Here is a 26,914-nt window from a genome sequence, read left to right as displayed (position 1 = left end):
ATGTGGTAACAGTCAATAAGGGACACCTAACAACACCCCAAAAACTGAGAGAAAAAATAAAGTATGCTTAATCTCTTCATGATTGCATCATGGTTAACGAAGAAAATTGTTCTTGTTTTGATGTTGAGTGACTTAAATCATTTCCAATTTAAATGTATTTTGTATATTTTGTATATATTTTGTATATTTGACTGTATACTGGCTCTGTTGTTTGTTTGTTCTTTTTCAGGTCAGAAGAACCAGAGAACTATCAATGAATTCTTAAAGGTATATAAATTGAACTATTCATCCAAGTTTTTTTTTAAATGTGTACAGATTTAGAGTATATAACTATTAATAGAAAGGCAAGAACTATTTATGAATGCTGTATTGTGAATGGCTTTCATCCATCTTGGACTTGTTAAGACCATGATGTCTTAACATTGATTTAGATTAAAGATGTACAAACTGTATACAAAATTACCTTTCAACATGAAATCCTTATTTAAGATATCTGTACTTTCCTAGAATATACATCGTTTACGTACATGAATTAACTTTTACACTAATTTACCTGTTTAGTTGTACATCTATTTTATGATATATAGTATACCCATAAGCTCATATCTATTATAAGGCATAAATGAATACAATATATAAAGTGTTGCAGATAGCCCAGCAAGCATAGTGGACAACAGAATTTATTAGCTAATTACATCCATGTGTCTTAATATATATATATATATATATATATATATATATATATATATATATATATATATATATTATCTAGAAAAAGTAAACCTTGTACTGGCAAGAGCTATAATATGGTTGACATGAATGTAAACTGAATAACTGAATAAATCGATCATAATCGACCTTCCAGGTACAACCAAACAAACCCAATAGTGGAATAAACTGGAAACATGGATCCGACCTCATACATAAAGACATACTTGGACGTGTATTGTTTTTGAAAAATATATAAATGCATGTACCAAAAGTATATTCATAATATGAATGGAACTTGAATGTTGCCCTGCAGCGGGTTAGAAAGTGATCATCTATTGGAAAAAATTTCCCCACTATAAAGTTAGTCACATGTCCAATACCTAGTGACGTGAACTTATAAAACTACTACGCTAGTACGGTATAATTTTTTTTAGTATATACAATAATATCTCCCTATACTACGAAATGTGAGAAATTTATACTAATAAAGGCATAAATTTTATAAAAAAAAACAGAAGGAGTTGCATAGCTATTTTGACTGCTTCTAAACAAAAATATATCAATCAATATGTACATTCATTTAATGAAAACATCTAATTTAAAAAAAAGTTGTGCTCATAAATTCAGTAAATTGTCGAATGTTTTCTTAATGTTTTGTTTGTTTATTCTTTTATCAGGATGTGGTCAAGAAGATGAAAGAAGCTGTTGTCTGTCAAGGAGATATAATGTTTTTAAATTGACTGACAATTTCATTGTTGTTATTGTCATTAATTTGCACAAATGACTTGCAGTTCTATTCATTATTACTTGTTCATATACTATATTGTAAATAAGAACAATTTTAATTATCATTTTTGAGTCTTCAAATTTTATGTATCAGACTCATGACTGTAATCGTACATTTCTATGATCTTAAATGAATTATTTTTTTATGGGCTTCAATAAGTATTTTGGAATGTTCTCATTACCAAACTTGATGAATTTGTACTTTATCATCCTCTGAAAGATTTAGATTATATGTAAAAAAAAAAAAGTTATAAACCAGTTACCATTGTCAGGTATCCGCTTCCTGGAATACAATTTGGCTGTACTATCAAGCTGCACAGTGTTTATGCCTAATTTGAAAAAAAAAGGAAATGTGGTATGATTGCCAATGAGACGTATTCTTAGATGGCAACCAATTCCAATCTATGGAATACAGGCCCTCTATATTGGACTTTTATTACAGATTGATTTGGAGTTCAAGTGGTTGTGAGCGTGCAATCCTTCCCTTAACCTGACAACATTAGACTTTGATGTTACAACTAAATATCAGTTGAACATTGTATGACCCATTGTATTGGAACAAAGCCCCGAAAACAACTTACAAATGACAAAAGAGTAGCAATGTAGGAGGAAGACGAAGTCACTGAAAACTAGTTCAAAACAGAAAACATGTATCGAGGATATTTTTCATAAAGCATTTATAAATAGACGTCACCTGGGTTTTTGGCAGTTAAATAACATTGTCCTCTTTCATTATTCACACTAGAGGCATGATGAGTCAAATACAGTTTTTTTTATAACAGCATATTTATATAAATGTTGTTTTTTTATTTTATTTAAAAGAAAATACAATAAAAAGAACCAAGGTATGGAATTTTCTTGATGTGCAGTTACATTTGTAAGCCTATAAATTGATGTATACATATTTCATTCTCCAATAAACTTTATTTATGCTTATCGTTTTTATTGTATCTTTGTCAGTATAACTGTCTAATAGTGTTGCCAATTAAGAATGAGATTTGGTATGAGACAAAAAGTTGTGGTAGTTTGGTCAGTTAATATTATTTACCAGTCTCACATATTTTAAAACAAACAATAAACCAGGGCAGTCAAAGGTTGATGCCAAGTAATAGGTAAATGGAAGAAAAGAAGATAAATAGTTCTACTGAGGTACATGTAAAAAGTATGTTCAAAAGATTTTTCAACGGACTCGAAAGATGTGGGACAGAAATCAAAATGATTTGAAGAACACTGGTGATGGTTGTACTAAACAAACTTATTGTGCATTACAGGATATATTTACATATTGCATATATATCTATTTACTGATGATGTTTTGCCTTTGAGTGCTTCATAGACATCAAATGAAAAGTAAATGAACTGATGACTGATTCAACTTTTTTTTCTTTAAAATGCTGTTTGCAGGTGTAAATTTTGTATGATGGCCATGAAAGTACTTGAATTCAGACGTTTTAATTGCTATATGAGATAGTTATTCAATAGGTATAAACCTTGCATAACGTTCAAATACCATTGAGACCCAGTTATTCGATGTTTATCCATAAAAACCGTTATACATCAATGAGACACAGTAATTCAATGGGTACAAACCCTAAATAACGTACACACACCAATGAGACACAGTTATTCGATGGGTATAAACCCTACATATTGCTCATATACCAATGAGACACAGTTAGTCGATGGGTATAAACCCTAAATAACGTACATTAACCAATGAGACACATTTATTCTATAGGTATAAACCCTTTATAACGGTCATGCACCAATAGGACACAGTTATTCGATGGGTATAAACCCTATATAACGGTCATACACCAATGAGACACAGTTATTCGATGATAATAAACCCTTTAAAACTTTCATACATGAATGAGACACATTTATTCGATGGGTATCAACCCTATAAATCGTTCTTACACCAATGAGACAAATTTATTCTATAGGTATAAACCCTATATAACGGTCATACACCAATGACACACAGTTATTCGATGGGTATCAACTCTATATATCGTTCATACACCAATGGGACACATTTATTCGATAGGTATCAACCCTATATATCGTTCATACACCAATGGGACACAGCGTTTCGATGTGTTTATACCCTATAAAACATTCATACACCAATGAGACACAGTTATTCGATGGATATATACCCTATAAAACGTTATACACAAATGAGACACATTTATTCGATGGATATATACCCTATAAAACGTTTATACATCAATGAGACACTTATTCAATGGGTAAAAAACCCTATATAACGTACATACGCCAATGAGAGACAGTTATTCGATGGGTATATACCCTATATATAGTTCATACACCAAAAAGACACAGTGTTTCGATGGATATATATCCTATATAACGTACATACACCAATGAGACACATTTATTCGATGGGTATCAACCCTATAAATCGTTCATACACCAATGAGACAAATTTATTCTATAGGTATAAACCCTATATAACGGTCATACACAAATGACACACAGTTATTCGATGGGTATCAACCCTATATATCGTTCATACACCAATGGGACACATTTATTCGATAGGTATCAACCCTATATATCGTTCATACACCAATGGGACACAGCGTTTCGATGTGTTTATACCCTATAAAACATTCATACACCAATGAGACACAGTTATTCGATGGATATATACCCTATAAAACGTTATACACAAATGAGACACATTTATTCGATGGGTATATACCCTATAAAACGTTTATACATCAATGAGACACTTATTCAATGGGTATAAAACCCTATATAACGTACAAACACCAATGAGACACAGTTATTCGATGGGTATTAACCCTATATAACGGTCATACACCAATGGGACACATTTATTCGATAGGTATCAACCCTTATATCGTTCATACACCGATGGGACACAGTGTTTCGATGTGTTTATACCCTATAAAACATTCATACACCAATGAGACACAGTTATTCGATGGATATATACCCTATAAAACGTTTATACATCAATGAGACACTTATTCAATGGGTAAAAAACCCTATATAACGTACATACGCCAATGAGAGACAGTTATTCGATGGGTATTAACCCTATATAACGTACATACACCAATGAGACACATTTATTCAATGGGTATAAACTCTATATATCGTTCATACACCCAAAAGACACATTTATTCGATAGGTATCAACCCTATATATCGTTCATACACCAATGGGACACAGCGTTTCGATGTGTTTATACCCTATAAAACATTCATACACCAATGAGAGACAGTTATTCGATGGATATATACCCTAGAAAACGTTATACACCACTGAGACACATTTATTCGATGGGTATATGCCCTATAAGACCTGTTTCGATGGATATAAACCCTTTAAAACTTTCATACATGAATGAGACAAATTTATTCTATAGGTATCAACCCTATAAATCGTTCTTACACCAATGAGACAAATTTATTCTATAGGTATCAACCCTATATAACGGTCATACACCAATGACACACATGCAGTTATTCGATGGGTATCAACCCTATATATCGTTCATACACCAATGGGACACATTTATTCGATAGGTATCAACCCTATATATCGTTCATACACCAATGGGACACAGCGTTTTGATGTGTTTATACCCTATAAAACATTCATACACCAATGAGACACAGTTATTCGATGGATATATACCCTATAAAACGTTATACACAAATGAGACACATTTATTCGATGGATATATACCCTATAAAACGTTTATACATCAATGAGACACTTATTCAATGGGTAAAAAACCCTATATAACGTACATACGCCAATGAGAGACAGTTATTCGATGGGTATATACCCTATATATAGTTCATACACCAAAAAGACACAGTGTTTCGATGGATATATATCCTATATAACGTACATACACCAATGAGACACATTTATTCGATGGGTATCAACCCTATAAATCGTTCATACACCAATGAGACACATTTATTCGATAGGTATATACCCTATAAACCGTTTATACATCAATGAGACACTTATTCAATGGGTAAAAAACCCTATATAACGTACATACGCCAATGAGAGACAGTTATTCGATGGGTATTTCGATGTGTTTATACCCTATAAAACATTCATACACCAATGAGACACAGTTATTCGATGGATATATACCCTAGAAAACGTTATACACCACTGAGACACATTTATTCGATGGGTATATGCCCTATAAAACGTTTAAACACCAATGAGACACTTATTCGATGGGTATCAACCCTCTATAACGGTCATACACCAATGAGACACATTTATTCTATAGGTATATATACCCTATATAACGGTCTTACACCAAGTAGACACAGTTATTCGATGGGTATAAACCCTAAATAAAGCAATGAGACACATTTATTTTATAGGTATAAACCCTATATACTGTTCATATATCAATGAGACACATTTATTCGATGGGTATAAACCCTATATAACGGTCATACACCACTGAGACCTATTTATTCGATGGGTATATACCCTATAAAACGTTTATACATCAATGAGACACTTATTCAATGGGTATAAAACCCTATATGACGTACATGCACCAATGAGACACAGTTATTCGACGGGTATAAACCCTACATAACGTACATACACCAATGAGACACATTTACTTGATGTGTTTATACTCTAAGCAACGTCCATATACCAATCATACACATTTATTCGATGCGTTTAAACCCTATAAAACTTTCATACACCAATAAGACAGTTTTCGATGGATATATATCCTATAAAACGGTTATTCATCAATGAGACATGGTCATTTGATGGATATATTTCCATATAAAACGTTAATACACCAATAAGACATCAACAACCCAGACCTACCGTGCACTCCACCACATACATAGCCTGTAAGAATAGAATCCCAAGAGGCAATGCAAGCAGACATCTTGGCAAAACGGCCTGATAATCCGTACTAGCCACGCAGTTGGAGTATAATGAAAGCCAAATGACACAGACCCAAATCTGTAAATAGGTATATCAGTCCGCAATATCCAGAGAGGATAGCTGGACATTAAAACACACATACCATCAATACAGTTATTATATAGGTATAAACCATATATACCAATGAGACAGTTATTCAGTGGGTATAAAGCCTATATAAGGTTGATATACCAATGAGACACAGATACTCGGGTATAAACCCGTTATAACATTCATACACCAATGAGACCTTTTCTCAACTATTTCTTCGTCTGTTGAATCCTTTCAGATTTTACCCCAACACTGTTTTGTACATATGAAGGGTGATAGCATCTTTTTTGTTTTGAAAGGGAAGCAACTCCTTACTTTCCCCATAAGGTAACTAATCCTATATCTTTTAGGACAACCTATATCAAATATACCTAGTCACCATGTACCGGTAGTTTATAGGGGCAAGATAAAATGTTCATACATCAGTGAGACAGAGTTATTTGATTGGTATAAACTCTATACACCGTTTAAACACCAATGAGTTACAGATACAGTAATTTTTTTAGCCATTTATAGCTGGTTGTTCACATTGAGCCAAGGCTCCATGTTGAAGGCCATACCTTGACCTATAATGGTTTACTTTTATAAATTGTTATTTAGATGGAAAATGGTCTCATTGGCATTTACACCACATCTTCCTAAATTTATTAGAAGGGTATAAACAATTCATATGAATAAAAAAGAGAAAACATTTTAAGCTTATGACAAAGTTCAACCTTACAATGACAGCAAACATCCTTGTTTAAAGCTTCAATTTAAATGCACATATACCATGACTTTGTCTTGTAACGGAAGTTTTCATATACTAAAATCTATATAATTGAATATGAATGAATAAGTTTATTTGCAAAAATAAATTTACATGCCATTGCAATCAAAACATATATTACATATATGACACAATAATAAATAGCAGAAAACAACATAAATGATACAATGTTAAGTAATAATTTGACATCTCGTTTTCCATGCTGAATTAAGATAATTACATAATTTCATAGTCAAGTGGTTTAACAATTATATTTTCAATTATAATATAATGAAAACATAAGTCATATATATGTTATCAATTATTGAGTTCCAAAAAAGTTTTTTTGTGATAAATTAGAGCATCATTTTTAGCTATTAAGGATTAATATTTTAATTTTATAGCCAAGAGTTTTAACAATTATATTTTCAATAATAATATAATGAAAAAATATATCAAAGATATGTTATCAATTAAGTTTTTTTGTGATAAATTAGAGCATCATTTTTAGCTATTAAGGATTAATATTTTAATTTTATAGCCAAGAGTTTTAACAATTATATTTTCAATAATAATATAATGAAAAAATATATCAAAGATATGTTATCAATTACTGAGTTCCCAAAATGTTTTGTGAGATAAATATGAAAATCATTTTTAGGATTAATATTTGCAAATAAACTAGAGGCTCTTGAGAGCCTGTGTCGCTCACCTTGGTCTATGTGCATATAATAAACGTAGGACACAGATGAATTCATGACAAATTTGTGTTTTGGTGATGTGTTTATAGATCTTACTTTACTGAACATTTTTGCTGCTGACTATATCTATAATGAACTTGTCCCAGGAGTTAACTCATTTTGTAATAATTGACAAAATTGACAAAATTTATGAAAATTGTTAAAAATTGGCAATAACTCCTTAAGGGGTCAGTTGACCATTTTGATCATTTGACTTTTTTGTAGATCTTACTTTGCTGAACATTATTGCTGTTTACAGATTATCTCCATCTATAATAATATTCAAGATAATAACCAAAAACGGAAAAATTTCCTTAAAATTACCAATTCAGGGGCAGCAACCCAACAAAGGGTTGTCCGCTTCATCTGAAAATTTCTTAGCAGATAGATCTTAATCTGATAAACAATTTTACCCCTTTTCAGATTTGCTCTACATGCTTTGGTTTCAGAAATACAAGCCAAAATCTACATTTTGCCCTATGTTCTATCTTTAGCGGGGCGGCCATCTGGTTGGTTTGCCCTGTCACCGGACACATTTTTGAAACGAGATACCCCAATGATGATTGTTTGGTTAAATTTTGCCCAGTAGTTTCAGAGGAGAAGATTTTTATTAAAGTTAATGACGACAGACTACAAGTGATGAGAAAAGCTCAATTGGCCCTTTAGGCCAGGTGAGCTAAAAAGTTGATATAAGAGATTATATATCATAAAACAAATTTAAATACATGGGTTGCCACTTTAAATATAGATTTAGTCAACAGGTTTTGCTACAAACATCTAGAGATAAACGTTTTTTGAAGATGAAAAAAATGAAAATGGATGTCACAATGATATGCAGTGATCAACATGGAATGATATAAAGTTGTCAACATGAGATGATTGACAGTGGTCAGCTGGTTTATGTCTCATGAGAACCAGTTCAGCCATAGGCTTGTTTACTTCTTCTTTTTAACATAGAACTTGTATATAAACCTAAAATTAATAAGAACAAAATGTTAAATCATTTGAATCAGTTTGAAAACTTTTTCACTATAATTCAATCTATATACCAATTTCACATTTCAACATGTATTCCTCTTGATCTACATGAATGATACTAGAAGTTTACAGGTCAACAGAATTTTCTTATATTGAAATTTCATATGAAATCAGTACTCTGTGGACCATGACAATGCCCTTTTAATGTGGTACATAACACAACTGGGAGATAACTCTGTTAAATCAGCTGAATGTTTAAATCACTATTTATTGATGTTAAATATTAAGCTTTTGAATGATCAAATTTTATGTGTGTCAAACTGCTGTAAATCTATTGAGTTTTTTCCTATAAATTGTGTGGTTCATGTTTTTTTGAATTTTTTTTTATTTTGGTCAAAGGCTCAAAGTAAACATTTTGTCAAAATTTGTAGAAATTAAACAATCCAAATCAATTTTAGCCAAGGGCTTTGGTACCACCTTAATATAATATTTCATCACCAGAAGAACTGTAAAACAAAAAGTATGGCATACTGTTCAAAGAAGAAATCATGTTTTGGCTATTTACAACAAAAACAAAATACATAATATTTGTATAACTTGTGTTTCTTCTCATTTTAGTGTTCATTTGTAGTGATCTGAGTCAGCATTATTTAATATATGTTTGTTCTTTCACTTACATCGAAATCCATATCAAGGTCTTTAACCTGTAAATTTGTGTAGTATTCAATGCTGAAATAAAAAAAATAATATTATAAGTATGCAATGTTAAATACATTGTAGATCATTGTAGCTAACACAATACAAAATACTGTTCCAATAGCCTAAGACTTATCTCTAAATGGTGTACATAAAAATAAACTTACAATCAACAAAAATATAGAAAAAACTTATAGAAATATTTTGGTAAAATTTCCATAGAAATGAAGTACTAAGTATTGAAAACACAGAATTTTATATTTGGGTAAATTAGACTGGATAAAGGGAGAGTTTTTTTAACGAGAGCTAGGTAGTTTCAATCTTTTCTGTTAAAACTCTCCTTTTTGCAGGCAATCACATCCACATGGTAAATCATCCTGCAAGCTAAAGGTTGCTGCAGTGACACCCATGCATGTATCATGAACCAACTGTCCACAAATGGTACATTCCACCCAGCCTGGGGTTATAACCTTGTGATGGCTGTCCAGAAAACAGCATAACTGAAGGGCAAAAAAGCACACAATCCTCAATACTGCTTCCATAAGGTCCCAATGAGCAGACATCTGGAACCTCATTGTAGATAGAGTTGATAGATGCAGAGCTGTATGAAGAAAATAATAAAAAAATATATTATAAAAGTATAACTAAATTCAAAAATAAAAACAAAAATGCATTTCAGTGTCCATAAATTTATTACATTTTACTTCAAAATGCTTTGTGATGTAAACTTAAATGTATTTATGTTGAATTCAAGTCAGATAATTTTTTTAAAAATTCTTTAGATAATTTGCTGAACTCCTCAGAATATGAAATATTTTTTAGTCACTCCTAAGGAATACGAAAATCAGACTTTACATCAACCTTTATAATGGAATTGCCATTCCACACACTATAAATGTATGTGTTAACAATGTGAGCGATGCTTGTAAAAAAAGAAACAAATTAAAAACATAGAAATTGTTAGCATGATATATTTTGAGTGGATATCTGCATCGTAGCGAGTACAAATAGATTTGATACTTTTCCAAAATATACAAATAAAGCAAAAAACTATGTTTGTACCTGTTATTTGTACAATAGTTAGCTGATTGCAGGATAAAGTGAGGCCTACACCTTTTATATCTTACATATGTCTTGGCTTGGTAGGCATCAAAACCAAGTGTAAAGATGATGGTCTAGCTGAGGATGTCAATGGTGGCAGGATCAGCTGCTGTACTGCTGGTATTTTTTGCAGTGCTGTTGTATTGGACATGAAAACAATGGGAAACAGCTGAAACAAAAATAACAAAGCTATAGATAATACACATAGGTAGCAAAATTAAAAACAGAATACTTGGTCTACTATTTCATGCATTGATCATCAATAAAATTCGTAAGGGTTCCACAGAACCCAGTGTCCCGCCTACTTTTGCTGTTAATCGCAGACTCAACAAAAATGAGGAAAAACATCAATAAAAATTTCCCTCTCGATACTGTCTTTTGATTGAAAGAAGCTTCCAAGTTTGATAAAAAATCCAGGATAGTTTATGAATCTAATAAATGTTTTATAAACTTTAACTGCAGACTGTATGTAATGTTAACTGGAAGAAAAACTAAGTCCATTTATAAGTAAAATACAGAAAAAGTGAAATTTTTTTTTACAAAATTTACTTCTGAATAATATCTTATGATCAGAAACAATATTTTGTCAAAGTTTGGTAGAAATCCAGGATAGTTTAAGAACATTATAAAAATTTTAAAAACTTAAACCACAGAGTGAATGTTTTGTTTCTGGCAAAAAATCTAAGTCCATTTATAAGTAAAATACGGAAAAGTGGAAATTTATTTTTACAAAATTTTCTTCTTGATTCTATCTTATGATCATAAACAAGCTTCTGTCCAAGTTTGGTACAAATCAAGGATAGTTTATGAAAGTTATTAAAATTTTAAAAACTTTAACCACAGAGTGAATGTAATGTTTCCTCGCAGAAAAACTAAGTCCATTTATAAGTAAAATACGGAAAAGTGGAAATTTATTTTCACAAAATTTTCTTCTTGATACTATCTTATGATCATAAACAAGCTTCTGTCCAAGTTTGGTACAAATCAAGGATAGTTTATGAAAGTTATTAAAATTTAAAAACTTTAACCACAGAGTGAATGTAATGTTTCCTCTCAGAAAAACTAAGTCCATTTAAAAGTAAATACGGAAAAAATAGAATTTTATTTTTACAAAATTTACTTCTGGATACTTTCTTATGATCATAAACAAGCTTCTGTCCAAGTTTGGTAGAAATTCAGTATAGTTTAAGAAAGTTATTAAAATTTCAAAAACTTTAACCACAGAGTGAATATTTGTGGACGCCGCCGACGACGACGGATTGTAGGATCGCTTAGTCTCGCTTTTTCGACTGAAGTCGAAGGCTTGACAAAAGAAGTTGACCAGTAATCATATACAGAACAGAACTATAACTATTTGTTTTAAGGAAATATGTGCATTTTTCATTCATTATTTTGTACATAAATCAGGCTGTAAGTTTTCTTGTTTGAATGGTTTTAGATTTGTCATTTTGGAGCTTTTATAGCCCATTATGCAATATGGACTGTACTTAATGTTGAAGATTAGGCTGGGACCTGTAGTTGTTAAATAAATGTGTAATTTTGTCTTTTGTGGAGAGTAATCTCATTGGAAATCATACCACATTTCCTCATTTTCATATTAATATATTTTTTAAACTTTTAAATCATAAAAATTATTTTGAGAAACTTTATACTATTCGGGTCCCTGTAGTGTATGGATATTGAATAGTCGAGACCAGCTCTTTTCTGCATCCATACTCTACTTCCTCTGCTGTCGAGGCTGCAATCACCTGCTGCAGGGTAGATTTAACCCACAGGTCAGTTTTCTCTTTGAATTCTTCTACAATCTTAGAGAAATATTACAATAATACCATAAGAATAAATATACCTTTCTACAGGCAAAAAAAAAAAAATTAATATTGCCAAGCATAGATAACCCCTTAATGGTAATCTGTGATTTACATAATTTTTTTATGCATATCCTTTTGGTTTACATTTGTATACTTATGTGCTACTCTTTTATCATACTACATTATAGTGAAATTGATTGAAGCACCAGATTGTGATCATATGAATGGATTGTAAATTGCAATTATAAATATTTTTAAATAAACAGGTCTTAATGTTGAATTTTATACTTGCTTTATATGATTTAACAATTTAAGAGAACTGTTCAGCAAACAAATGTTTCCAGTCATAAGATTTATGAAGGAGCAACAAACAATTCTATTTTCTATCTGTAATAGAAGGGTATAAAATAAAGGAAAATACAAAAAACATATATTGTATTCTTACATATTTTGGAAATGGTACCATATTATCCACCATTTTCAACACTTCAGCCAGCTTCAGTACCACAGCCGTATCTTCATTTCTATAGAGGATAATGGACACTGCATTATAAATGCAACTTTCATTTGCTGTGAACTGGTAAGCTGTTCATTCCCCTATGGAAAGTGGTATACAGTCTTTATACCTAAAAAAAAAAAAAGACATCTCTAATAATACCCGATTTCCAAAGAATATTAACTATAAACAAAGCAAAATAAACAAGGATGTAGTTCTATCTTAATGCATGATTTAATGTAGGCTATGAAAAATTATTTTAAAATCTGCAGTTACATGCATGTTATCAACTCAAATTATATACCTACTAGATGAAGGGATGGATGGACAGACGAACAAACGAACAGACGGATGGAAGGACGCACAGACCAGAAAACATAATGCCCCTCTACTATCGTAGGTGGGACATAAAAACATTTCAGACATATTTCCTTTAATATATTTGTAATTTATTATGTCATCCTGAACATGCATGAAATATTCACCACTGGATGTTTAGCAACAAATTTTCAATCAATCAATCATTTGTTTTGTGTTAATGGTATTTTTTTTGCATGTACCCAACATTTATGTTTTAAATGGCCAATTTACAGCTTCTTTTTTCTGTACAGATATCTCCTGTTGCTGTAACAGTTAAAGACTTCTTTAAAAATAATTTGACAGTTCATTAGATTTTCTGTATCATGTTGTTAACCAAGCTTTAAACAATAAGTTTGCTCTGAGTAAAGTTATCAATTATTAAATAAACTTATTCTAAAAGGATAAAAATTTAACACTTAAGGAGGCTCGCGGGTACAAAAATTTATACGTGAAAAGGATATTCATTATAATGTCTTATTATTGTCATTTGATGAACTTTGGTCAACCATATTCAAAATTGTATGTGAGCAAATCAGTATGTTTTAACACGTTGTGTGTCATATAGCGTAACAACAATTCAGATCAAAATTTTAAATTGTCGTTTGGTACCCACTACTTACATTTAAGATGACATTAGGAAACCAATCTGTTTAGAAATACTCCTTTATTGTGATACAATATATACCTTCAGAATAAACATTCGGCTATATGATGAGGTAACAGCTTCACAACATCATCTTAGGGTATTACCAAATTCCCTTCAAGATCATGATCTATCCGTCCATCTAACTGTAAACCCCCCAAAAAAGAAACTAAATTAAAGTATGACCAGGTTAACTTTAAAGATAATCAAAGGGTCGTCATCACGAAATTTCTATGAAATTGGGTTTGAATTATTAAACTATGATCTCATCTGAAATATTCTATAAAACCGATCACGTTTCGCTAAGAAATGTTACGACTGTATTTGGTTAAGAGAAAAAATAAACATTTGTCTTTCTCATTACAAATTTTATTTATTACACTATTAGTTATAACTTTATGATATGGTACAAAATTTAATAAAAAAAAATTGATTAGGTTTGGCCCCAGATGACTTTTAAAATATCTATTTCATTGAAAAAGCTCCAAATAATCTCCCTTTGATGCAAAAATGCATTTTTTGGCAATAAAACTGAAATTTCTTTTTTAACTCATCGGTGACCTATATTTTTTATTATTGTTTTCAAATAAGCTGTACACAAACCAAATAATTTAAAAATTTAAGCGATTTATGTAATTAAGTTCTTTTTTTATTTCGATATTACCTCTATTTCTCCTATTAGTACAACAGAAAAAAAGGACAAATCCAGTGTAATTCATTGGTTGTCTTCTGATATTATATTTGTATATTGTTTTGTACAGGAATTTTATGTTTATCATTTGTAATTTCAGGGACTGTCATGGCTGGATAAGTGTAATGGGTTTTGCTCATTGTTGGAGATAGAAAAGTGAACTGTTGTTAACTACTATATCATTTGGTCTCTTTGAAATACATACAATGAATAACTTTAATTATTTATGAAAAAATAAAAGTTCCTTAACCTAGACAGACATAAAAAAACAACCTGTATTGAATTATCTTCATATCGAACATGTGTTTACCCCTCTGGTTCTTGCCCTTTCTCCTGTCCTGTCTTGAAAAATTATGCCCCCTTGTTCTTCATCCGTCTCCTGCATTTCCTTGTCCCCTTCTCATATTTTCTAAGGCTCTATTGGATCATGGTTGACAGTTTCTACACATTCTTCTTCAGTACCATTTATATACTAAAAGATATTCAATAGCAATTTGCATTACGACTGATTGATGTGACTACAAAAGTTGATGGTGTAAAAGATAAGTAAAATAATGAGTATTATTTGTAACACTGTCTATCAAAAGATTATGCCCATGGAATAGACCAATTCTAAAAGAACAATTAAACCCAAAGAGCCTGTATCTTAAAAAGAAATATGTAAATATCAGAAATATAGGCAAAACATTACAAAGGATTAAATACCAAAGGGAAAAGATATGGGTCATTATGCTGATGTTTTCTAAGCCAAAGGCTTTCAATCCTAGAATGTATATAAACTGCAACCAAGTGCAAAAAATGTCATGAAAACAGGCAAGCCAATAAGCTGCATCATATCCCCCTTTATCGAGGTTAAATAGAAAGTTATAACATCCTATCAGTAAGTCATGTAAGTTATAATGGTAAACCATTAAAAATGTGCTATTTAAAAATGTTTTCAAGTTACAAGGATATAACAATGAAAACCATACATTATTAATATTAAAAAAAAGAAAATACATAAAAATAAATTGTGTCATACTAGATAGAGAAGTGATTGGTTTAGCTGATTTGGATATCGGAGTTCTCATGATGCCAACATGCAAATCATAGACGTTAGTTTCCAGCACAGAAGAGTATGGTATTGATACAATATTATTGTCTGCAGCCTGATCTGGAGTTTTGTCTGCCTCTGAAAAACAAGCACTGTATCAGTATCATAAAACTATGGTTTAACAGCTCTAATTACAATATGCCACTTGGTTTTCCCTTCAACTAAAAAGACTCATTTCACTAACCATAAATATTAATACATCTATTTTTCTATATTTGAGATATTGCAACATGTACCCATGTGTACATTATGCAGTAAAATCAAGCTAATTGCTTAAAATGGGTCCAGTAGTTGAACAGTGAAACATAACTTATGTGGAAGAATAAAAATGTGAAGCAGAACAAAAGGAAAAAAATATGCATGAAGAAGGATATGTAATATAAACATATTAGTTGGTTTTCTCGTTTGAATTGTTTTACATTGTCATATCGGGGCCTTTTATAGCTGACTATGCGGGTATGGGCTTTGCTCATTGTTGAAGGCCGTACAGTGACCTATAATTGTTAATGTCTGTGTCATTTTGGTCTTTTGTGGATAGTTGTCTAATTGGCAATCATACCACATCTTCTTTTTTATATATTCTGTAGGTTTACCATTAAACTGCATGCCAAGAAGTATATCTTTGTACGTCTTTGTTACATGCTAATTTTGAACCAACATAAACTTCATCTGTACTGAACCTGAATATAATACAAAAAACATATATATCTTTTCAATATATCAACATTTGCTGTTTAAATCTATCTCAGTTTAATAAGTTAATACTCGAAAAGCAAAGAAACTCTTTTAAAAGTACAAATGTATTAAAATGTAAAATTTAAAAAAAAGAAAGTTGAATTTATAAATAGCACAGGTCTACTGAAATTATTACATTTAAAAATTGACCATATATATGTCTATTTCATTTATCATATTTTAACTCTAAAATAGATCTTTCTAACAAGCGGATGTTTGTTTGTCTTTCATGAGATTTTTGCAGAGAAACTCTTAATTGGAGACCCTTCAATAATCTATCAATATTTTTTCAGGGTTGGTTACTTTTACTATGGTTAATAAGTCCATTAAATGTAATAATACATGTGGTAATATTTGTTTAAGACATGGCATGATAAAAGTTAATCAGAGAAAAAATGTCTCAAATGTATGATTACAGATACATACCAGTTGATACAACATGCACAATGGCATTATTAACAACAGCCATACAAATAATAGCATATTCTGGATATTCATCTTTGAAATTCTCCACCTAAAAGTATAACATACTAAATTCAAGTAATCAAGAGCGATACTAAGGAAAATTATATAAGAAAAAAACACTTTTTACATTTATAAAAAACAAGAATGTGTCCCCAGTACACGGATGCCCCTGGGCACTATCATTTACTATGTTCAGCGGAGCGTGAAAATGGGGGATAATCTCTTACTTGGCATTAAAATTAGAAAGATCATATCAAATGGAACATGCATACTAAGTTTCAAGTTGATTGGACTTCAGCTTCATTAAAAACTACCTCTACCAAAAACTTTAACCTGAAGTGGGACAGATAGACGAATGGACAAACGAACAGACGGATGCACAGACCAGAAAACATAATGCCCATAAATGGGGCATAAAAATAATATTTGAATAACTGTAAAATACCTGTAATAAGTTATTTTGAATTTTGAAAGCATTTAAAATAAATTTAAACAGTGATCAATATTCCATATAAAATACACTATGAATATACTACATGTACTAAGTAGCATAATGTAGGATAACTAGAGACAACTTTAATTTTTTAAATATATAATCTCTAACTCAACAGATTTTTCTCTCTCTCATACTATAACCATCACCATGATTTATCTACTACTCATGTGATCTTCTATATTGATACTGTTTATCTATTATTTCCATTTTATGAAAAATAATATGTAAATAAATATGCACAAATTAAAGTTTACACACATATAGGACTAAAACATTTTAATTGGCTTGACTGACTATGTAAAGTTACTAAATTTAAGTCAAAATAGAATCTTAAAGAACTAAATACACAAAACATTACAGTTTTCTTTTCAACACTTGGGAAATTGACATCTCTGAAATCTTTACAGAATTAGAAAAATGATGCAGCTTGTATAATTATTTTCAGACTGGAATAAAAGTAAAATGATATTATAACATATATAGCATGTTAAATATATATGAATACATATATATATCAAACAGGTAAAGACTTGCTTATTACATATCATAAATTGAAGTGTACTGTATCATAATTATAGTATCCTTTGTAAGAACTATTGTTAGCTATCATTCAAATAATTGATATAATTTTTTATTTTTTACAGTCTACTACATGTTTTACATCATTATTTTTTTTAATGTAAAACAATTCCTTTACCAATTACCAATTTGATTCTGTAACTACACACTTTTTAAACAAATAACTTCCCTTGGTCAATCGTAATCTGGTATTTGACCACTCAGCTTAAGTTGAAAGTGATATATTAACGTTTTAACAAATTTAAAATCTATAAAAAGTATTTAGCTTAACACAGAGTTAAATGTTTTTAAATGAATCGAAAAACTTAATGGTTACCCACAAAATGCACAGATATGTTTGCTTTTTCTACTAGATCTCCATTGCCATTAAACATTAATATACTCCTAAGGGAGGCAACCAAAAAAGTAGTCTCTAATTACAGGAATTGGAAAACAGACTAATGGTCCATGGTCTTGTTTCTTTGTGGTATAAGAGTCTATGAAGTGTTATTTACAGATTTATAGGTCCATGGTCTCATGTGTAATATGTATTAATGAGACCATAGCATGTTATTTACTGTCTATTTGGTCCTTAGTCTCATGTTTCTTTGTGGTTTAAAAGTCCGAGATATGTTTAGGTCCAAGGTCTCACGTGTAATATGCATTAATGAGACCATGGCATGCCATTTACAGTTTTGTGTGGTCCAGGATCTTATGTTTATTTGTGGTTTAAATGATATGCTTATGACAGATATATAGCATGTACATGAATAGGTCCTTGGTCTCATGTGTAATATGCGTAATATGAGACCATGGCATGTTTTTGAGTCTAATTGGTCCAGGGTCTATCTTTATTGTGGTATAAGAGTCCATGATGTGTTAATAACATGAATTATGTCTATGGTGTCATGTGTTAATAGATGTGTTAATTATAAGTCCATGGTCTCATGGGTTATATGTATAAAAGAGATTATGGTGTGTCTAATTGATCCATGGTCTTCTGTTTCATTGTAGTTTAAGAGCCCATGATGTGTTGATAATAGCTACATAGGTCTTCTGTTTTATTATGGTCCATGATGTGTTAATAACATAAATTGTATGTATAGGTCCTTGGTGGCATGTTTAATGTGTATAAAAGAAACCATGACATGACAATTCATTGATGACTAAGTTTGTATCTGTATGCAATTACCTTACTAGGAAATAAGTTTCTCAGAATTTAATTATAAATTAAAGTGTAACAATGCAGCCAAGAATTTTATTTAATTTATATAAATTTAGCAAGTATTCTGTATTTAATTTTAATGGATATAAAATATATATATCTCGTTCATTAATGTATCATATACATATCATACATGAAAATAGGGCGAACGGACTATCACATGCTTTTATTTTGACTTAGTTACGCTATCAGCATCCCCCTTTTTAAGAAGTACAAAATAAGACGTAAAACAGTAATTATTATTTCATTGCAAATAACTCGAGTACTGCGGTATTGTAACGATAATATAGAATTACTTTAAAAGTTAAAAAGTAAAAACTTTTAAAGGGGCATTAGCTGTCAAATTCATGGTCACCGATTTGACTCAAATTCTCATATTTGATTTATAACTATGTAAAACATTTATCCAAACTATCAAAAGTCTAAAATAAACAGTTAACAGAGCATGGGGTAGATAATATTTAGATTCGTTTCGTGTGTATTTTAGTCCAGACGCCATCTAATTAACTATCGATTTGACCTAATATGACCATATAAGCGATGTAAACATAAATAAAGATATGAAAAGATTAAAACAACACGTGCAATTAGATTTTTATAGGTGTGTTTGATTTTATTTTATAGATTAAAAATAGATGGTTCTCATTGCTTTTAACCGTATATGAATGATTTTATGTGCATCGAATTAATAATCAAATGATTTACCGTAGTTTCACTTTTATTGTTGACATTCTTTTTCTTTAAATAACCAGTACACGTACAATGCATTAGTTGTCAATCTCTAGCATGGGGTTAAATTGAAGTTCACATGAATACGGATTAAAAAGAGGTCGACTCATTCACTTGCAAGTGAATTACTAATTATCAATGTTTCTTAGCGTAATTTGACAAAATTTAACCTTTTTGGCTGCAAAAAGCAAATTGTTATTTCACTATTTCACTTTCATTATTGATTGAACCAAAAAAATCAAACTTTAGATTTTTTATATATCTCGTAGCTAGTGCCCCTTTAATTTCCTGCAAAGAAATATTGTATCGTAGTTCCAAATTCATTTTGTAGTTTACAATCAAATTGAAATATCCGCATTTCCGGTTTCTATTTAAACTCGAAAGATGCATGTTGCATAGCATGGATTTGCTAGATAAAGTAATTAAAAACCTTTTCATTTGACAACGTTTGCTTTACAAATCTTTTTAACCTTTTACATAACCGGACCCTTTTACCCGTACTACTCGTTTTGTCGTTGCTGCAAACCAGCCATACCGGTAATGGGTTCATGACTTCTGAATTTGAGTGTCCGTAAAAAATAAGCTCCACATGATTTTTAACAATTACCGAAAGTAGCAAGAAAACTACATGGGGACCTTCGTGATAGCTATTGGTCATGCTCGACTAAGGTAAATGGAGGGGGCATGAGGGCTTGGCCTTTGAAGGGTTACAAACGGCAATTATTGAAAAAATATATACATGTACTTCTATATATAGTATTTATAATGAAAATTCAAATAAATATAATTTAAATAAGCAATGAATTAGCATGTTCACCTATCCTTATATGGAGGGATGAAATACTTTCGATCGCGTTACACTGTACGGTGTAGATACATTTTATGATTGTGAAAGTTCCTCCATCGTTCAATTTTCATCCATGGAGATCTCTGTATCAGGGAGAAGAAACTCCGTGCAATGAACCTAGGGCAAACGATCCCGATACCTGGTTGGATACCCCTCCCCCATAATATTTCATTGAATTTAGTTCCGCATTTGAAGGCCTTTGAATAATTTAAATAAGAAGACATTTAAATTTAAAGACATTTGAAGGAGTATAATGACATCATGTAAGTCACCTAATTTCTAAGATATTATTAGTGAAACAGATGACAAGAATATTCTTTCGGTAGCAATCAAAATAATTTGACGATTTTCGACCAGGACGACAGGAGTCGGTCCCCCGAAGGCTGGATCCTTCGATGCACCGCAACTTCATTTAATTTCAAGTGTTATTTGACAAAAAAGAGTATGTTTTACATGAATGGGTAAAAAGAAGTATTACCAATACCAGACAGATAGGTTGTATTGCATGCATTAAGCTACAAAATAGTTTTTGTTGTTCTCTGTTACCGCCATCGGGTCGCCATAGTACACTTTCTATGCCTTCACATAGGAGATCAATGCTTCATACAGAGGCTACTCGTCATACATTTATAAGACACACCCCCAACGAATCAAACCAACGCTTATAAAGTAAATAATAATCTGATTGGTTCCAACGTTTTGGAACATGAACACCCTCCTACACTCAATATGACCTCTGCCATACCTTTTTTTGCGTACTTTTTCTTCTCAATCTCTAAACAAAAATTAAATGCCTATGATGACTTTTTTTATCAAAATTTATCAATCAATCTTCAATTTTAAAAGAATAACAAAAGTTTTAATGAAATTTATTTAAAAAATTTATATTTATCAAATAAAAGCTGATTGTCGCACTTCTGTTATAGATTGTATTTCCTGTCAAATTATGTAAACAAAGTAGTCTGCAAAGGGATTATTTTTATTTCTGTAGCGATGTTTTTTATACATATTTCACTTTTTTTATGGATTTCTTCTTCAATTTAAATAATTTGATATGTCTTGCAATGCTTGTTATACCACAAATTCGTGGAGATTTCATTCCTTGAAATCTGACCTTTTTTCTTTTTTCGACAAATTTACAAAGAATTTTGTATCAGTTTACATTCCAACTACCAAAAAACAAACATTGTGTAACTCCTGCTATTGTACGTTAAAGAAATTGAAAGAGTGGAGTGAGAACATATACAGGTAACTCAAGTGCTTAAATTGTCTACATAATGAACATTTCCGTATACATGTACACTAGATATATTATACATAAATGTCTTTCATGAATTTGTAATCCATGACCATGTCTTATTAAATAATAATGATCTGGACCTCTGAAGTTAAAAGAAGTCCATATGAATAACCCCCAAAATTAGTTTTTAATTTTTATCAAAAAAGCCAAATAAAAGGTGTAAGAAATATATATATAGTGCATGCAGTGGACCATGTTTGACCAATGAACTAGCCACTAAAGACTGTTATTTATCAGTAGCTATGATATCTCTATTTAATATTGAACACAACATAGCTTGAGATAATTATTAATTATTCTTCAACTTGGTGTAACTGATATTCTTATAATCACATTCTTTGTAACATTGCAATTTTGCATGTTTGACAAACAGAACTTCTTATTTTCCTGACCAAAATTGAGTGGAGGTTTAAGTATATTATATAGGTTAGCGATTTAGGCATTCCTAGCTATTTAAACAAGAATACATTTTTTTTTAAAGATTTCATTGTTTCTTCACTTCTCTATGAAAAGATTGTGTAACTTATTGATGTTAATTTCTCCTTCCAGTTAAAATTGAAAGATACAAAAAATATTTATAATGAAGATCCATTTGTTAATAACATAATGATTAAATTAATAGATAGTTTAATAAAATCTAGAAGAGTTAAATTAAGCATAAACACATGAGTAGTCCAGCTCTTCTTCTCATTATAAAACGGTACTGATTGTGTTCACTCACTCATTATCTTTGAGAATTTTTACTGTATTTGTTGTCTCCCTTCTCTTATATAATATTGTTTTAATTTTATTGTCATGTATTGTAATTTCAATGAAAAAAATCAACACAATTATTTGTACACTTTAATTTAAACTGTAATTGTACTGCTCCTCGGGGCGTCTCTTGATTGACATATGAATTACATGTACTTTATCTGTTGATTTTCTTGTAGAACTGAGAGAATTGATACATTTAGTGATCATGCTGTGTTTCAGGAACAACATGTCAATCAATTGGTTACTGACACAGGGTATGTGTAGATAGTTGATGAATACGCATGAAATGTGGGGAAGGGTTCATGTCAACAATTCAGCTACCACTACACAAAAAAAAGACTTGAAAATACTAAAATAAATATTATGAATATTAACAAACATTTACTGCACTTTTTGTACTTTTGACCTTTGTTTGATATTAGATAATTGGTCTCCATTGCCAATGATACACTAAGTGACATGATTGAAATCTTTTTGATTATTTAGCTGCTATTTAATATAAGACATAAAATAAGACCTTTATTGATCTCAGTAGAATATTAAAGATAATATTATGTTGGGTAGCACTCAATGTAACAATATATACAGTTGGACTATATAATTATTCAATTGTAAACTGGTAAATATTGGTATATACTTATGTGCTTTCATCATGTTCATGTCATATAAATTGCATAGTTCTAATTCTGATTTTAGAATTTCACCTGATCCACAGATAATTGATTGTTTAAGGAATGGTCACTTTGGTTCCATTGAGTAAGTAACTTAAAATTGAGAATGGAAATGGGGAATGTGTCAAAGAGACAACAACCCGACCAAATAAAAAACAACAGCAGAAAGTCACCAACAGGTCTTCAATGTAGCGAGAAATTCCCGCACCCGGAGGCGTCCTTCAGCTGGCCCCTAAACAAATATATACTAGTTCAGTGATAATGAACGCCATACTAATTTCCAAATTGTACACAAGAAACTAAAATTAAAATAATACAAGACTAACAAAGGCAGAAACTTACCTTTATTATATATGTATACTGTGTGATTCATTAAATGCTAATTATTCATTTTTATAAACATAGTACAGGTATAAGAGATTTTTTATTTAAATTTTTCAAAATTTTAAAAGTTAAAACAGTATAGGATATTTATTTAATTAAACCTTTTGGAATAATGAATGCACCTTTGCATTTTTTGTCATGTTTAATTCTAAGGCATATATAATGAAAGCTGTATAATGTATATATAATTACATATGCTATGGTTAAGATGGCTCTACTTACAAAAATCTACTTAGGCCAAATGAAAAAGTATGTGTGGTTCCAGTTACATCTGAAAAAAAGTTAGGGTAGGTAGTTAGGGATTTTTTTTTTATTTTATGGTGTTTTTTTTACATTGAGTCTATGGCATGTATGTGAGCAACATTCTGACTTTAACAGTGCTTAATGAAAAATGACAATAAAATCTTTAGGGTAGGCTATTTTCAAGCCAAAAAAGTAGGGACGGTAGGGTTACTGGAACCACACATATATTTTTCTTTGGCCTTATAACAGGCTATAGTTTAAACTTGGAATAATTTTTAATAATGGCATTTGCATAATACAATGTACATTTGATTAATTTGGCTGTACAAATATATGTATCTAGTCAAGTGCTTGAAAATTTTGATAAATTCCATATTTATTTTGTACTATGATGTGATAGAGTAGTTTTCAATAGAATGTACTGTGCCGCTCACAACAATATATATACAAAATACCATGTATGGGAAGGGTTATGGACTGCTCAAAACAAATAAACAGAGAATTTGTTCAAAAAGTAATACAAATATATTTGTTTGAAGTCTAGAACCTGGTCTATCACATACAGTTGGTCCTGCAGGGGATGCTGGCAGTATAGACAAATCAGAGTAAGTAATTATCTGTAGGAACTTTAGAATAAGTGATGTCAACACATTTCATATTATATTAAAAGAAGATGTGGTATTATTGCCAATATGACATGTATGAGACAACTTTCCACAAGAGACAGATTGACACAAAAGAAATCACAGCTATAGGTTACTGTCAAGTCTTTAACAACGATAAAAACTGTTATGGCTTAGTCAGCTAAAAAAAGACAAAGTAATCACAAATGTAAACAATTCAATTGACAAAACTTATGGCCTAATCAAAGTGCAAAAAATAGATGAAAAACAATTATGGAGCACAGCAACAAACAGCCTCATTTAAATTACAGGATCTTGGCTTGGGACAGGAAAATTCAAACAGAATGTGGTTGGGTTGAAAATGTAACCAGGGACATAGGTGTTACAGTACACAGTACATTATGCACATGACAAAAAAATATGGTCTACATGTCAATGAGATAGCTTCCCCCAATTAAAAAAATCATTTAGAAGCAATAGATCCATATCCTGTGACATACATAAATAACAAAGTTATTGAAACACCAATGTATATATGAATATGAACATGAATATAATAATTATAGTTGATTGTTTAAAATGTAGTCTGAAAAGCAACCAACTTGCAAAAAAGTACCAGGCACAAAGAATAATTGTAGGAAAAATGGAATATTTATCATTTATGGGAATCTGAAGAAAAAAAATATCACCTATCATTTTGTACTTTTTTACATAATGTGAAATTACAATGAATTATGAGTATGCACATGTGGTTACATTCATATCAACAGTTTTATATAACTTTTTTCAGTATAAATGACACAGTTATTCAAGAGGAGGATTGCATACTATCATCAGGAGTAAAAAGATCTTTTACAAAGTATATATCATCTATATGTTTAGGTCACACTACAGCTCAGGGTAGATTTTGCTTTGTCCACTCTTCCACAGTGGGAATTGGCACTGGGTGGGCAAAATTCCAGCTTGTCCAGTCTGACCACCAATAGGAGTGGGCATGTAATTTCTATTGTTTAATCAAAAGACAATTTTTGCAAGTACAATCAATTGAAAAAAGCAGATAAGCATTTGTAAATAAGGAATAACGATACTGTTATTAAAGAGTTGTCACCGTTAATTGTTGATTTGACGGTCACAAATGCAGTTTTATTGGCGACCAATATTTGCTGCCGTCAAATCAAAATTGACAGTGTCAACTCTTCAACTACAGTACTGATATTCTGGTTCTAATACATTTAAAAAATAAGATATGTTACAAGTTGAAAAAATGTATAAATTTGACATACAAAAAAAAAGTCAGCGGAACTTTATGAATATTTTTGGCCTATAAATGTCATTGCTAAACGTGACGTCAAAGACTGTACATAACCTTAAACTAGATCATTTATGAGTTTGAATAAAGTTTATGCTTTCATATCTTGTAAATGCTTAGTATCTTGAAAATTTGATATGCAATAGTACTTCTATTTTTCAACATATATATCCTCAACTCTCATACAAATCTTGAAGACTTAAGTCAATGTCTATGAAATATCTTTTACTACCATTAAATGTTTATTTTTACAGTGACCATTCATATATCAACCACAAAGGGCACAATGCAAGTGATTCAAATGACCATGAATATTCCTGTAACTTGCACACAGAAGAGGATGAAGAAGATGATGAAGACGTCAATATTTTATGTCAGGATAGAACAAAACAAATATTAAAACTACTCAATTTAAAGAGTAATGCTGCATATGACTACCCAAGCATGTTAAGGACTTGTAGTCAGACAGATCTTAGCGAAAAAGACATCTTCATGAGCATTATTGAAGAAATGAAAACACGGTATTATTAACATCATCATCATGATGATCATCATAATTTTCTGCAAGCATTTTTAGGTCAGATTTTCTCAAAATGATTTCTGATATGAAATATGGAGATTTTGCATGATTTTCAATGAGACTACTATATTGGTAGAGATAATTTGACTAAGATACAAAATACC

The 26,914-nt window shown here is 30.7% G+C and overlaps 2 protein-coding genes and 1 long non-coding RNA gene across 7 annotated transcripts; 2 read left to right on the top strand and 1 right to left on the bottom strand.

The window, feature by feature from the left end:
- The first annotated feature begins 186 nt into the window (after window positions 1–186).
- LOC139484847 (uncharacterized) lies at window positions 187–1,642 on the top strand. The gene is made up of 2 exons (XR_011655170.1): window positions 187–267; window positions 1,389–1,642. It is a non-coding gene; the product is annotated as an uncharacterized lncRNA (long non-coding RNA).
- Window positions 1,643–8,594: 6,952 nt separating this feature from the next.
- LOC139484845 (uncharacterized) lies at window positions 8,595–21,571 on the bottom strand. 5 transcript variants are annotated; one of them, XR_011655169.1, is made up of 11 exons: window positions 21,464–21,570; window positions 17,051–17,138; window positions 16,483–16,569; window positions 15,818–15,967; window positions 15,107–15,268; window positions 14,148–14,251; window positions 13,052–13,232; window positions 12,451–12,603; window positions 10,760–10,967; window positions 9,679–10,298; window positions 8,595–8,995 (listed from the first exon to the last, which is right to left on the bottom strand). XR_011655169.1 is itself a non-coding variant. In XM_071268843.1 (11 exons), exons 7-11 carry the CDS (start codon window positions 13,082–13,084, stop codon window positions 8,972–8,974), a joined length of 405 nt encoding a protein of 134 aa, XP_071124944.1. In that variant the 5' UTR covers window positions 13,085–13,232; window positions 14,148–14,251; window positions 15,107–15,268; window positions 15,818–15,967; window positions 16,483–16,569; window positions 17,051–17,138; window positions 21,464–21,571; the 3' UTR covers window positions 8,595–8,971. The 5 variants fall into 5 exon arrangements, 1 of the variants encoding a protein (XP_071124944.1); XR_011655166.1 differs by having other exon boundaries at window positions 10,825–10,967; XM_071268843.1 differs by having other exon boundaries at window positions 9,679–9,730; window positions 10,825–10,967; window positions 21,464–21,571.
- A 374-nt stretch (window positions 21,572–21,945) lies between these two features.
- LOC139484844 (uncharacterized) lies at window positions 21,946–26,866 on the top strand. Its single transcript, XM_071268842.1, has 6 exons — window positions 21,946–22,192; window positions 23,177–23,254; window positions 23,697–23,756; window positions 24,838–24,903; window positions 25,712–25,780; window positions 26,485–26,866. Exons 1-6 carry the CDS (start codon window positions 21,999–22,001, stop codon window positions 26,759–26,761), a joined length of 744 nt encoding a protein of 247 aa, XP_071124943.1. The 5' UTR covers window positions 21,946–21,998; the 3' UTR covers window positions 26,762–26,866.
- Window positions 26,867–26,914: the final 48 nt, after the last annotated feature.

This window comes from Mytilus edulis, chromosome 8 (assembly GCF_963676685.1).
Source record: "Mytilus edulis chromosome 8, xbMytEdul2.2, whole genome shotgun sequence".
NCBI classification, from domain to species: domain Eukaryota; kingdom Metazoa; phylum Mollusca; class Bivalvia; order Mytilida; family Mytilidae; genus Mytilus; species Mytilus edulis.
Note: the sequence above shows the minus strand (reverse complement) of the source record. Positions and strands in the feature narration are given on the sequence as shown.

What these genes read in the sequence shown, in the direction of transcription:
- LOC139484845 (XM_071268843.1), bottom strand. Translation starts at nt 13,084, where the DNA reads ATGGTGGATAATATGGTACCATTTCCAAAATAT. An exon ending in ACACTACAGGGACCCGAATA is followed by an intron (nt 10,968 to 12,450) that starts GTATAAAGTTTC and finishes TTTTTGTTTCAG; the next exon opens with CTGTTTCCCATTGTTTTCAT. An exon ending in ACCTTGATATGGATTTCGAT is followed by an intron (nt 8,996 to 9,678) that starts GTAAGTGAAAGA and finishes TATTAATTTTAG; the next exon opens with GTTTATATACAAGTTCTATG.
- LOC139484844 (XM_071268842.1), top strand. Translation starts at nt 21,999, where the DNA reads ATGTCTTGCAATGCTTGTTATACCACAAATTCGTGGAGATTTCATTCC. An exon ending in GGCAGTATAGACAAATCAGA is followed by an intron (nt 24,904 to 25,711) that starts GTAAGTAATTAT and finishes AACTTTTTTCAG; the next exon opens with TATAAATGACACAGTTATTC. An exon ending in GTAAAAAGATCTTTTACAAA is followed by an intron (nt 25,781 to 26,484) that starts GTATATATCATC and finishes TTATTTTTACAG; the next exon opens with TGACCATTCATATATCAACC.